The sequence below is a fragment of the Pseudonaja textilis genome, chromosome 3, assembly GCF_049901715.1.
Source record: "Pseudonaja textilis isolate UNSWEBS1 chromosome 3, rPseTex1.2, whole genome shotgun sequence".
Lineage (NCBI taxonomy): Eukaryota > Metazoa > Chordata > Lepidosauria > Squamata > Elapidae > Pseudonaja > Pseudonaja textilis.
Window position 1 is genome coordinate 59,981,302 of NC_141992.1, and position 15,004 is coordinate 59,996,305.

The following is a 15,004-nucleotide window of genomic DNA, read 5'->3' on the forward strand; positions in this document are numbered from 1 at the left end:
GCACATCAGTGGGTTGTTATTGTTTGGCATTGATATCCTTTCAATTCATTTTCTTAAATATGTGTTTTCAGTCTTCCTACCTCCACATTGTGTTAGATATATTACGGAGTAGTTCTGTTAACAAACAGTTGTAACAAGTTGTAAAACGGAACAAAGCCACTTAAATGTTTCTGTTAGCAACATAAATTTTGGGCTCAATTGTGGTCGTAACTCAAGGACTACCTGTGGCACTAGTAGTAAGAAATATTATGGTCAAACTTGCATATCTCACCAAATGATTCAGAGGAATGAGGTAATGAGGACCTCCAGGTGAACCTCCCAGAGTCACGGAATAAAAAACAGAAGTAAGCATCTTTTGGGGCCCATTTCTGCAGCCTTCAAATCCTATGGAACCATCTACTGCTTTTATTTTCAGATTTTCTTTGTTCTTTGCCATTCAAATAATAAGGACTTAGGCCCTTCACTAGACGTAATGGGAGAGACTGATAATCTCTCTTTTATCAATCTTATTGTCTTTTGAAATGGTATCATAAGCGTGTGATCTTAACATTAAATTGGAGTAGTGGCCTATAAATATTAGCTGTGTCCACTAAGTGGTAACTCTCCTTAAAATCATATCAGAAATCTTCTGAATCTAGCAACTATACTGATTGAATACAGAATACATAAATATTAGATGCATGTAAGAGAAATTTTGCAAATAATGATTAAAGTAATTGCGATTGAAGGGCTCAGACAAGTTGGTTGAGTTTGATACAGTGATTTTGAACCAAATCACAGTATGTCAGAAGAAAAAGTAGCAGAGCTAAGGAAAGGTTAAAAACAGGTAGAGAAGAAATCAAACAGAAATTGAGCCCAATGCATCTAATAAGAGAAACACAACTGTAATTTAGCAGATTAATTTGAATTAATGTGTAGTTCTAAAAGCATTTAACTTTGTGGAAGAATGTCTGCCTTTGACAGCATGAAATGTAAGAGACTTTGATACATAAACATGAAAGAAGTCTTTACTGTCTTAGAATTTTAAAGATCATTGAACTGTATTCACATGTGGCATACAGTAATTGTGTGACTTGCTTTGTTTTGCTTTAACATGTTCTGTGAACCCAAATCATTGTGATTTGTAAACTATGATTTATGGCTTAGCTTGTGGTACAAACCCAATAACTTGTAACATCTATCATGCTTAAACAACCCTTTGAACCCAGTATATGATCAGGTATTTAAGTAACATTGATTGCTTATGATTAAAAACTGAAAAACAAAAACAAACTTAAAGGGATTTAATTACTTGAACTTCTAAGGTTCGTTTTGTAAGTTTGCCCTTGTTTTCAATAATCATACTTGGATGTAGGTAGTATAATTTCAAACTATTTTTAAAATCTCTAATTAATTTGCATTTGATTAATGTGCAGCATTTACATAATGCTTTGGCATATTGTACTTCAATGTAGACATCTACTGAATTGGAATAGAAAGTATTACCATTACAAAAAAGAAGAGCTGCAGGTATATCAGTATGTCTTACAATAACTGGGAATTGCTTAGCAGACCATATGCCTGCCCCTGATTAAAATTTGATACGTTATTTTGGGTTTTTTTTTAATGTGGTACTAGCTGCCTAAGAAAAAACAAAGCTAACATATAAGAGTTAACTGCAACTTGATGGCACTTAATCAAATAAATCCCAGAAATACAATTAGAGACCCAATTTTATTGACCCCCACCACCACAGATGATGCTTGGAAAATTTTCAGACCATATATAGCTATCACTACCACCTTTTTGCTGAATAGAGTAGAGTAAAGTAGAATAGAATAACTTTATTGTTACTTTGAATGTACACTAATTGGCATACATTAAAATGAAATTATGTTGCACATGGCTTTCAAAGGGTCTCCACCTCTAATTTAAACAATGGCAAGATGGATGGATGGATAGGTAGGTAGGTAGGTAGATAGATAGATAGATAGATAGATAGATAGATAGATAGATAGATAGATAGATAGATAGATAGATATGCATGTACCCACATATATTATATGACATGGAGAAACAACACAGTCTAGTTCGGATGTATACAATGTACATGAGAGAGAAACAAATCTTCCAAGTTTACCAAACAAATGGCATTGGGAAGAAAGCTGTAAGCTTATAGGTCATATAACTCAAATATAGCTTGAAAAAATACAAATTTTCATGTATGTATTTTTTTCTTCCCCTTTTTGACACACTCAAATATAATAGTGTGTAATATATTTCTCTTTAACCCCCTCCCCCCACTAAAAATACGGAAAATGAAGCTGAAAGAAAAGGAGCTGTATTACTTGTCCTCAAAGAAGTTACCCACACCTTTGGATTTGGAAATTATTCAATGGAATAAAAAAGCTTACAATGGATAGGTAAACATATAACTTTTCTATTGTACAGGTTTCATATTAAGACTCTGACATCTTTTACATTTTTTCTTTGACATAAGGTGTGCAGAAAAGAGAAATATAATACCAGAAAAGAACAGGTCCAGATGAGAATAGGATCCAAGGAGTCAGTATGCTGAGAATCTCCTATGGTCTACAGAGGAAGCAAAGATTTTTTAAAAAAACTAAAATTCCTATAAATAATGGAATTGATTGTCAAAAATATGGTTTTTGCAGTCTAATTGCTTCAGGGAAGAGTGACAGAATTGATTTGCTTGTTCAGTGATAGATTTATTTCAGCATAGCCTATGAACGACGTAATAGAATAACAGTAATATTGTTGGAAGGGACCTTGGAGGTCTTCTAGTCCAACCCCCTGCTCAAGCAGGAGACCCTATTCCATTCCAGACAAGTGGCTGTCCAATCTCTTCTTAAAAGCCTCCTTCAGCACCATAGCTTCTGAAGGCAAGCCATTCCACTGGTTAATTGTTCTTACTGTTCAGAAATTTAGTAAATGTACTTTATTAAAATTACAAAATTTAATAGTTCCAAATACATATTACTATGTCCATAAAGCTCAATAACAACCCAGCATAATTTCTACCTGTGCAGCATGAAAGCTCAACAACATATCATAATGTACATGCATTGAACAGTGCATGCTTTTGCAGCCAAACTAAGGAAGAAAAGAGCAGAATAGCCGTACTGGAAGCAAAGAATGTGCAGGCATCAGTAAACCATCACAGGGCTTCCCAAACTCTAAACCTGTTTAACTGGCTCTTCCTTTCAACTAGCTCCACACAGCTGGGAAGACACCTATGCCTTCAATTTAATTCATTAGTTTCTTCAAGTCTCCGTGGTTTGAAAGAATTTGAAAGAAAACAAGTTGATTGGATGCAGAAACACCCACAGAGAGAAAAGAACAAACTGCCACTGTTTTTTTCTGAGTTGGAGATAAAGTGTTTTCCCCTCCAAATTTAAAATACTTTTCAGGTATATTAACATTCCCTGCCTTGAACCCTTTCCTATTTCCTACTGAAGCTTGCATTTTTTTTACCATCACTACCCCTTCATTTATTGCTGCCACCCCATCAAACATTACATTTTAAGCTCCTTGAGGCAGGGGCCTTATATTTTGTGAAATGCCATGCTTAATAACAATTTGTCAGTTGATGGAACACAGCATTTATTAGTGGCGATGCTAATACACAATTTCTCTGGTCCTTTGCATTATGTTTACACTCTCCTTGAATTAGCATACTGTAATATGGCCTTGCTGTTCCACACAGAGGTATTTTCTGCCAGCTGTAACAACCTGAAAAGAGTTCTTGTTTGGAATCAAAGTATATAGAAAAAAATGAAAACTAAATTTTATCAGAGTTAATGTTTTTTCGCCTTCAGCTATTGGTTTAGTCCATGACCATAAACACAAAGTAAGAATTTCAAAATAGCACTAAAAAAAGACTGGGTGCCTTGTGGAACAGGGTAACATTATGCATTCCTACTCAGTAGTAAACATTGTAGAATTCAGTAGGACTTACTTCAAGGTAAGCATGGATATGATTGTATTCTAAATAATTTTTAAATATCATGTACTTTTTAAGGAGGGCATAATTATATTTTAACAGTATAAGAAGTAAAAGATTGCACACCACTTCTTCATTTCTAACAACAGTTAGTCTTGTGTGTGTATCTGAAGAATCACAGCTTTATCCTATTCAACAGCAATCTCAAGATGTTCATTTTGAATCATTCCCCACTGCCCACCTGGTGGTTAGAGAGTGAACTGTTACTTTAAAGAATAGTTTAAGTAACAACCATGTTTGGGGCAGCAGGCTATTCTAGCAAAGAGAGCAGTACATGTTACAGGAGGGAGTCTATTCCGTATGCTAAGAGGGAAAATGCAGCTCACTGACTTGATGTTTTAATGTGTTAACTCCAGGAAGAAAACATTGTTTTTGTGCAGGAAAATTGATATCCTCTGTGCAGATAGAGGACTGGACTTGCAAAGGATTCTTTTTCTGTTCCTCTAAAGCCAAAATCTGTGGCAAGATGTTTGAAATCACCAGGACGCTTAGTGCTGCTTTGTTAAATAATGAGGTAATATTTTGTCACATCTTCTGGGCAATATTTTGTTTTTCTTTTCTTTTTCCTTCTTCTCCATTTGCTTAGAAAGGATTTCATCCTCAAACTGAGATTTAAAAGAAAAGAACAAAAAAAAAGATATTATCCTTCGCTTTATTTTTAAGGACAATCCCTTCAATCATTTTGGATAGCAGGATTGTCTTTTATTTGTGGTTTTAATCAGCTGCTGTTGCCTAGGACATTATACCACGTAAGGCACAGAGTAGGTAGTTATTAACGTTGAATTGGCTTCAAGTATAGTCCATCTGGGCTGTGTGTGAAAAAGCTTGTTGGCGGTTCCTGATGTTAAGATACCCGCAATCTTTAGGATGTATGCATGGTGGAGAGAGACACAGTGCTATGAGATCACTTCTTTTAAGGGAAACTGTCATTAATGAGTCCAGAAACTGCTCATTTATGGTAAGAAAGAAGGGGGGGGATAAGCTGTTTCATTTTATTTTGAAAAAGGGTTAGCAGCATTTTTGAGTCCAGTTTGCGGGGAGGGTGCTTGCATGAAATAATAGCTTTTCTTATTGATGCTTAAAATTTTTTAGAGCAAATTTGTATGTTTACAAATTCTGTCCCGTTGGTCATGCAGTAGGCAGCCCCCCCATCCTGAAAGATGAATAGACCTATTGGAAATCTGATAATAACACTGATTCCTCCCCCAACAATAGAATAGTGCTTGTGTCTTTAATGAGAGGCCTCTATAGACACTTGTACATTTCTTTTTGTTTCCTTTACGTTTATTTTTTTTTAAACCTTTCCATTTTCTTTGTCTAGTTTTGGATGATAATGTACAATGTATGGAACATATGGGGCTTTTTATATTGGCCAGACAGCTTTCTTTTTTAATACTTTCTACTATTGCTGACTTTTTCAGACAAAAAGCTCTCCTAAATCATTATTGAATGCATAAAGAAGTGTGTTGATGTGGAGGAAAGGTTGAAAATTCTTAATTCCCTTTTTAATTCTTTTTAATTCAGTGAAGGTTTAATTTAAGATTAGCATTACAATTGAAACTTTCTCTGTGAACATATAGTCTTACAATTGTGATGTATCTCATTCATATATAAATTTATTCTTCGTTTGTACATATTGAATTTTCAGATTTGAAAATGTTCAGTTAATTATTTATTTAAAGGAAACAATCAGAATTAAATCAGTAAGAGAAGGTAATACAAGCTAGCAGTTATTTAAACTATTCCCAAGTATTACATTAACTTCTTCATTTTTGAGGAGAGGTTACTCAATTCTTTTAAAACTCATGTCTGCGTTTTTAAATTTTTATTATTACTGTTGTTTAATAATACTGGGATGTCAATGAAATATAAACTGATAATGTAGTCCGTCTGAATGTTTTCTTTCATATATAGAAAATTTGCTTTTCACATTAAATGCTACTTCAGGTTGTGTTTAATTTATATTTTTAATATAAGAATTTACAGAGCATGCCTTTTATAAAAAATTGATTCCAGTTAATATGAGTGCATTCTAATTAATTACCTAAGCTCATAGGACCATATAGATGGATTTGATGAAAGAAATTTTAATATGTCAAATTTATATATATATGTGTGTGTGTGTATGTATATGTACATCTTGCAATTCAAGTTGTAGCTGCACTTTAAAAAGACTATAAAGATTATGTGTCAGATCATTTTTACTCTTAGTTTTAGATCAGAACAGTTACACCTCATTAAAACAACATTTTCATTTTCTATATAAGCACACTGGCTTTATGAAATATGTAGCACCATTTATTATAATTGTAATTTATTAAATATATAAACTATTATTTCTATATCTGAACATACCTTATATAGTTAATGTAAGTCATGAATTTAGTAAACTAATGAGTAAAATAATTACAGTAGACAGTAAGTTTCTTCATATTTTGAATCTGGAAACAATATTAAATATGCATTTGTCTGGAATAATGTGTCTAGATTTAAGAGGTATATTGAGTTTGAAACATGATTGAAGCATAACATCTACAGGTCAGTGTGTTCATACTCTAGGTGTGGCCTGAATTTCCCCTCTATGTGGGGCGGTGTGGGCAAAATCCATGCATTTCTAATGTTCTTCAACTGTCCCTTAATTACTAGACACAAGCTGCAGTTCAGAAATCTGGTCTCTGTTGTTGTAGAGGTCACCAAATCATTAACATTGTCAATCTGGCAGTAGCTAATTTCAATAGCACCTGATGTTGCAACGCCTCCTTTAGTTTCCCTAGCCAATCGCATCTCGCTTTCAGCTGACAGATGGTCCCATAAATGGATGTAAAAAGAAGAAGCTGCTAGCCAATTTCATCAAGGCTCTATTCAGTTGCTATCTACATTCTAAATTCAGGGGCTTGAGGCACAGTGCTTGGGTTTGGGTTTTCTTATTTTTGCTGCATCATACATCTGCCCTGTATATTTTGTGGATTTTTTTAAAAAAGATACAATAAAGCATTTAATTCCCTGAAACCATATCAGATCTGTAGAGGAATTGAAGCCTTGCAAGACCCATTATTTGCCATTAAGAATGGTTATGGTAGGTATTAGTAGTTTTTAAATTTTTGTTTGTTACTACAGCAGTCTTTCATAATTTGTGTGTAGAACATATCCCTTTCCACAAGTCTGCGTTTTTATCAGTCTGTGTTATCACATTAGTTTAGTTTGCTCCCCTTGGTTTGCTTGTTAAATGTCTTTCTCCTGTCATTTCATAGCTTTCCTTCCCCCTCCCCCTCCCCACATATGTAACTACTTGCCTAGCTTTTAATAAAGGGTAGTAATGGTGTATTTTTACCATTTAATGTTGATTATAGTTTTTGCTTTAAATATACCTAAGATTGCATTGGGCAACAGAATTGCTGAAGGAGGGGGCTGAGGTGGTAAAATTTCCCACATTCACACGCGGGTAATACATATGCAAAATGGAATCCTTCAAAAAGAAATTATATAGAGAGGTAGTGCCTTGAAACAGATACTGTTTTGGTTTGGTGTATTGCGCAGCAGACAACGATAATTTTTTTAAAAAGATAATGATTTATAGGAGCTTCAATAAATGCTGCATATTGTATTTCAAAGAGTTTCCTGTCATGACCTCATAAAAAGAGGAGGCGGCTTGTATGTGTAGCAGCGCCTAGTATATGCCGATGTGTTGCATCGTTGGGCAGGAGTTCTGTAAGAAGGAATGTCAGCTTTTACATAACATTCTTTTTGCTTTTGACACGGTGAGGGGCTGTAAGGGTCCATCTTTGTGATCACAGATGGAGTGGAATGGCTTGAAAATGGTAAGTGAATGTTAGGAACACATTGCTTTGAGGCTTTGTGCGGCTTGTGAATTGTGCTTGCTTAGGATAGCAGATTGTAAACTATAAATAAAATTATAGGCTATTTTGGATTTTAATGAGGGCACCTGGGCATGTAATGTGTATGTACAACTATTGTATAAATACAGACAAGTGTCGTGGCATTGAATGTTTCGTTTGGTAAGCAGGCATTGGGCTGATCGCTGCTGACAGCCACGGTGTCTTTGTACTATATGCTCAGCATATGATGCCCTTTAATCTTCATTTGTGCTACGCAAGTGATAAGTTGAACAGGAATCTAATGACTACATGGACTGTTTCCGTGGAATCTTAAGGTTGCTGTGAAACAAGAGTGCTTTCTTTTCTGTGGAAGGAAGTTAAATCCGTTAATGTGATAGTAGTATTTCTATTTTTAGCATATTCTTTTGCTAAAAAAAATTCCAAAACTGCCTGATTTTTTTTCCCCCTTGCTCCCCCACCCTTCCTTGCTCTTACTGCTGTTCTTATAGATTATGCAAAATGGCTAGATCAAATGTAGACTTTTAAGTCTTGGCAGAATGAAGCAAATCATGAGGATGGAGGAAAGAGTAGAAGAAAGAAGCATTAACATATAACTCATCCCTCCTACTTTTGTTCAAATTAAATATCTTAAAGGCACCCCTTCTCACACCCCTCCTGGAATATTTATTATAAACTCAGAAACAAAGCTATGGTCTTTTGCCTATTCTTGTAGGATTTTCTTTGTCTAGCTGCTTGTTTTGATGGGTGTAAAACAAATAAGATTAGACTGAGCAGCCGAACTGAAAGCGATAGCTGGAGGAAAAGCCAGTGAAAGGTTGCCCGGGAAACGAGGATAGGGGAAGCTGAGTGGGGGAGCAGGTGGCAATCATGTGGGAATACTGCAAACACTGAAAAAAAAAACAAATTCTGGATTTACCTCAATTATGTTTGCTATTGTTTGTGGCAGCCACAACTTTATTTTTTCTGTTTGAATAAACACTCAATTTCTCTCTTTTTAAATTGGTTTATACAGATATATAGATATAACCCTGGTGTCTGTTCTTTTTCTGCATTCTTTCTTTTTGTGAGGATGGGGGCTGTTTAACCATTTTATTACTGATATGAATTCTATATGCATGAACATACATTGAAGACAGGAAATTGTACATTATAGAGATGCTGAATGGACATAGTTGATCTGCAAATTTATTCTCAAAGTATTCATTAAATGTCAGTTCAGAACAGTAGAGAAACTTACTTATAAGTATACAAAATGTATGAAAGTATTGAGATTTATATATGGCATGAAATTCCATGACTTTGTAGTTGAATTATTGCGTAAAGGAAAATATAATTTCCCTTATACAGGATTTATGTACAGAACAGCTTATTATTAAACTGTTTCTATCCTATTTCATTTTTATAGTATTACTAAACTATATCACAGAGGTTAGGCTTGGCAAATTTCGCCTTTCACTTAGTACAACCTAAACTTGTAAGATGGTCTTAAGTAGGAATGCTATAAAATTTATAAAATATGCACAATTCACATTGTTTTAAATCTGTTCTGTAGAATAATGCATTTTCAGGTTTTATCAGAGAAGAGATTGGCCTTCTGTGTAAGAAAGGCAAATTATGGAGATTCTGTCTATGTAATCTCTGATAATTTTGTTATATAAATGCCTATACATATTTTAATTTGTCTAATTTTCTACTGCAATTAAATTATCCAGCATCTCCACTCACTACAGTCATCTCTGAATAGTTGCAGCAAGCAGTTCTATTCTTTTATTATTCTCCGTATTGCTTCTCTCTTGCTCTATTTCCCCCTTTTAAATCTACTGGTAAAAGTTTGCAGAGTTTGTTTTTCTTTTACCATCCTAATCCCAAACTCTCCTATATTCTGCTGTCTAGAAATTAATATAATACTCATAGGTTCTAGATGTTATGCAGAAGAGAAATTATTCAGTACATAAAAACCTATGAAGTCTCTTGATGCAAGAAAATTTCTGTAAAATCAATGAATTATTTACTATTATTATAGTACTAAGGCATTAATTGAAAAATTGAAATGGGTGAAATAGTAAGGTATATTGTGGATGTATATACATTGTTTCTACTGTTCTATACTTAACAAATGAAATTGGCATATATACATAGAGAGATGCTCTTATTACTGGGCAAATATCCTTTCTTTGGTTTATTTCTCCTTTCCCCCGGATCTCCCCCCCACATTTTTTGTAAGTATCTTACTATTGTTGAGCTCTTGTTAAATTAAAGAAGGATCAAATAAACCTCTATTGGAAAATTTTTATTTTTAAAAATATGTTTAAAAAATAGCTTCAAAGGAATGGCATGGTTATATTCAGTTCCTCATGTACAATAGTTCTGAAAATCAAACTTGAACTTTGCTAGATAGTTTTTTCCTTCGGATGCCTTAATATATAACTCCTGAATAATTTTCATTTCTTTTTCTATACTGTGGTCTCCCTAAATTATGATTTTCAAACTTAGAAATGCTTAGTGTAGTATCATTGTTTTGAAGAGTTGCTCCATATGTTGCATTGTGTCCTTCTTTTTGTTTGGTTTGTGGACAGCTTATGGTTCTAGGTTATCAGGACGACTGACTCATAAAGTAACTTGATATGTAGGCACTAGTGGGTCACTCTTGCATTTCATACAGATCTTGAACAACATAATGGATGAGCTACACTGAATGTACTTGGAATTAATAAATATACATGTTTAGAATGGAGTCTCTCAATTTGTATGGCATTTACTATGTGATTATACGCCTTTAACTTTGGGGCATCTGACAGAATACCCTCTGATACACTGGCAAATACTGCAATGCAGTATTTTTTTCAATGTCATTGGGGTTTAGGGGGAGAAAAGTGTTGCTAGAAATAATATGCTAGGCTGAATCATTGATGGGATCAATTTCTGTAAAATTGGCCAGTATGTTTTGGAAAGGAAATTATCTGTCTTCTGCTTCTGCTCCGGCTCCTCTCTCAGAGATACTAGAACACTGAGTGGGGTGTGCATACCTCTGTATGTATGTGACCATGTGTACGTTTGCGTTTCTGTTATTTAGTTGAATAAATCTCAGGAAACTGGGTTATAGTGGGGTGTTCATACCTCTGTATGTATGTGAACATGTGTTCGTTTGTGTTTCTGTTATTTAGTTGAATAAATCTCAGGAAACTGGGTTATCTTTTAAAACAAAGCTGCTATATATATATATATGCATGCCACTTTTAGAAGATATCAGTCCTACATTATCATAAGAAAAAAGTTTTTTTTAAAAAAATGCATTCATTTACTGTGTATGACAGTGATTAATTCATTTATTGGTCATGCCAGTGATACACAAATGTATCACATGTTTATATTTTATCTTATTTAATCTTGAAAACACTTTTGGAAGCTAAAGATTTTTATAGGTCACTAGCTGTAAAGAAATCAGGGATAATACATTTATATATTATGGCACAATTGATTAACTTGACTATTAGGGAAAAATAAAAGATAAAAATGAAGAACTAAAATCCATGAAAAAGAGAACAATGAATTTTGACTTGGGTTAGAAATGTGTGAAGCTTTTGTTTTTCTTATATTCAAAGATTATTATTACTATCCCTTTAAATGATACCATGAGGAAACAAAACACAATGATTTGTAAAATATTTCTGACAATATATAATGTAAATGCATTGACTTTTTTATGAAAAAGAAAGCCATGTTATATATCAAAAGGATATGTTTCATATTAATTACAGTTTGAACGAATGGCTCTGCAACCTTATATTCATTAAAAGTAAGGCAGTTCATTTTATTTAATAACTAGGGTAGATTGCTTTAACTAATGCACAGTTTGTGCCTATGGGATCCTGTAAGAAATAAAGAGGAAACTGAGGGTAATACCTGTCCATTAATTGAACTTTTTATTATAATGTAGTAATTTCATAGCTTGCAAATGTTGAAAAGCAAAAAGAAAGTCTAAATTAAATTGGATAAATAGGCAGTGCGAATGTTGATGGAATAAGGTCAACTAAAGGTTCTGTTTTTATTTGTGTTTGTTTTAGAAACACTGTGCAAAGCTGGCTTTGCTTGTATTTGATATCAGGAAATAGGTATAATCCTGAAGTGCTCCTTTGTTGGTAAGGTGAATGCAATGGCTAGTCTCCTACTATGATGTACAAATGAGATGTCCATGGCGAGGCTTAAGAGGTATTTTAATTTAAAATAATCTTATATAACTAAAAGAATTTAAAAGAATCCAGTTGGCATATGCATATCTGTGTAATTAGGAGCATTAAATTTGGTGTTACAGTAGTACAGTACAGTGTTTCAGGTGATATTTCAGTTTTGATAATAAAAACGAAGTTCTTTGTGCTTTGAATGCAAATAAATATGGAAATTGTGTAATCATTTGAAAGGTTTCAAGGAAAATCTATGCAAAGCCCTTTTTTTGTGTGCGCTTAAGTCTGAGTTTTAATGCAGGACTGTGATACAAGTCGAACATTTCCTGTTGCCAGAGAGCTTAAATTGCAGTTCCTTAGGTTTGTTTGTTTATTTGTTTATGATTAACATAGCATTACTCCTTTGTGATCAGATATTGTGCAAAATATTCCAGTATTGGGAAATTAGAAAATCATTGAATGAAATAGATACTTCATTTGTACTTTAACAATCAGAATACTTCATTATGCTTAGAGATTTTGAAATCTGTTGGCCCTGTAAAAAAATTTTCTGAAAAGTTTGAGAGCATGTTTATCTTAAGAGTTGTGTCTGAAAATTATAAAACCAGTTTCATTGAAGTACCCTTCAATGGTATCAGGCTTAGTATTTACTAAACCCGTCTGTAAGTCTTCTGTTCAAAGTGATAAATAGCAGATAAAAATCTTTATTACTTCTTCTGTACAATGCTTTATTTTTATCTACAGACTAACAATAAAATTTACATTTCTCCAAACCCCACCCTACGCCCAATTTATTCTAAGTCTAATTGTTTGTAGCTAAAACCCAAATGTATTGGATTATAGCAAAGATGAGCTTCTAAAGTGTCACTTTTCCAACAGTTTCAGGTCATACACATTATAAAATAAATGATTCTAGAAACATTTTTTTCCAAAATGAACGATAGCGCTTCTAGCGTTTGTGGAAAGCATGAATGTTCTTTTATAAATGCTAAAGTGTCATGATAATTAAGAATGGTGGATAACACGAACATAACAGATAATATTGTTTAAATGTGTACTCACAGTTTTGTATCTGATTGATTGCAGAAATATAGAAGCTTTTTACTAATACATGTCAAGGCTATATGCTAAGCAGTACATGTTTAGAAAAAAGTTGCATATGACAGTTATTATTAAATGAAAATGCCTTTTTAAATTTTCTTCCTCTCAGAGCAGCTATCCTATATAATTCACTATTGGACAGATCAACGCAATTGACGTACTGATATACAATGTACTAATTGAAGCAGCTGTGACCATCAAGGAAAATAATACATTTCCGCCTGATATCATATTATTTTTAAAATACTTTTTTAAAAAGCTAGTATATTATCTCCATATACTGAAAAAAAATAGGTATAGCTAACGATCGGTTATCAAGTTTCAGCATTCAAAAAGTATGGTATAATATCAAACTGAACATCTGAAAAATGAACGTATTTTTAATATCCCTTTCTTCTAATGCTAGATATGATTTGTGTGTTTAATATTTCATGAACTGGAAAACATAACTTAAGTTTTCACTATCTTTGTTCTTATTCAAATGTAGTTAGATGTGGATGGATGAATTGTGAATTAGCAGCATAATGAATAGATTAATGATAAATTGTGGGTTTTTAAACCATAGTTTTATAGTTTGTTTGATTTTTCACATTGCCATATGTATGCAACAAAAATCAAGTGAAGGAATATGAAGGAATATGCATTCTTTCACAAAGAAAAATAAAACAATTTCCTGAAAATAAAGGTAGTCCTCAACTTAGGATCACAATTGAGCCCCAAATATCTGTTGCTAAGTGAGACAATTGTTAAGTGAATTTTGCTCTATTTTACAACCTTTCTTGCCCTTGCTGTTAAGTGAATCACTGCAGTTATTAAATTAGTAACACAGTTAAGTAAATCTGAATTTCCCCATTGACTTTGCTTGTCAGAAGGTGGCAAAAGGGGATCACGTGAGCCTAGGACATTCCAACTGTTATAAGTATGAGTCAGTTGTCAAGTATCTGGGTTTTTAATTTTAATGTGACCAAGGGGATGGTGCAATGGTTGTAAATGTGAAAAATGATCATAAATAACTTTTTAACTGTTATAGCTGTTACAGTTCCCATGTAATTAAGTATTTGCTTTGATTATGTGAAGTTAACTTTTAATATTTCAGTATTAAAATTAGTATTGTTAGCATTTATATGTAATTTCATGTACATACGGTATTTAGGAGCTCTTTAAGAATGAAAATATCAGTTTTCTACTAATCTTTATTTTGCAATACTGAGGTTTTTTTGAAAAATATATTGGAAGACTTTATAATGTTTTAGTTGTATGTGAGTATGTGAATTGTGTTGTTACAAACATATATTTTACAGCAGTGAAATATTTTATTTATATGCCAACTATAAGTTCATATAGATAATACCTGCCTATTTAGCAAAATGCAACCTATTTTGTCCCTAGAAAGGGACAAAGTTAGTATCAATTACCGAGCTTCATTGTTCTTCTAAATCCTTTGTTTGTTGACCTTGAATTTAGAAGTTTGCTAAACTAATCTTTAAACCATACCTATCCCATATATCACTGTTGTTTTACCCATAGAATCAATAAGGACTTTTTAGCTGATATACTTATTTTATCTGTTCTTGAGAAGTTCACTTCTATCCATACTGATAGGACTTTTTCATTGCTAGTGTGCTTTTATAGTGAAATAATCTACCTGCTGGCTAAGTGGCAACTTCTAGTGAAAATTGGGGTTAAATTCAGTGGAATTCAATTATCATAGAAAGTTCTTGGTTTATTGTGTTTTGATTTTATCCCAAAGCACTCATCGGTGGAGGGTTTCAGACAAGCAAGGATATTAAGATCAAGTTTTTTGACTGGGCCAGATTGTCAGGTCCAAGCCAAAAGTTGTAGTAAAACTGGGACCATAGAAG

General features: G+C 33.3%; 1 protein-coding gene across 9 annotated transcripts in view; it reads left to right on the plus strand.

Annotated features, from left to right (window-relative positions):
- ELAVL4 (ELAV like RNA binding protein 4) overlaps positions 1-15,004 on the plus strand; it is a 134,725-nt gene that overhangs the window by 26,867 nt on the left and 92,854 nt on the right. Inside the window, exon 1 of one of the 9 annotated variants that reach the window (XM_087929898.1) lies at positions 4,275-4,517. The exons of 6 other annotated variants lie outside the window; for them this stretch is intronic. In XM_087929898.1, coding sequence (XP_087786024.1) covers positions 4,470-4,517 — 48 coding nt within the window. In that variant the 5' untranslated portion in view covers positions 4,275-4,469. Of the gene's footprint in view, positions 1-4,274; positions 4,518-6,893; positions 7,080-7,659; positions 7,822-15,004 lie in introns of those variants that run through there. 2 more of the 9 variants (XM_087929900.1, XM_087929899.1) reach the window with 2 other exon arrangements.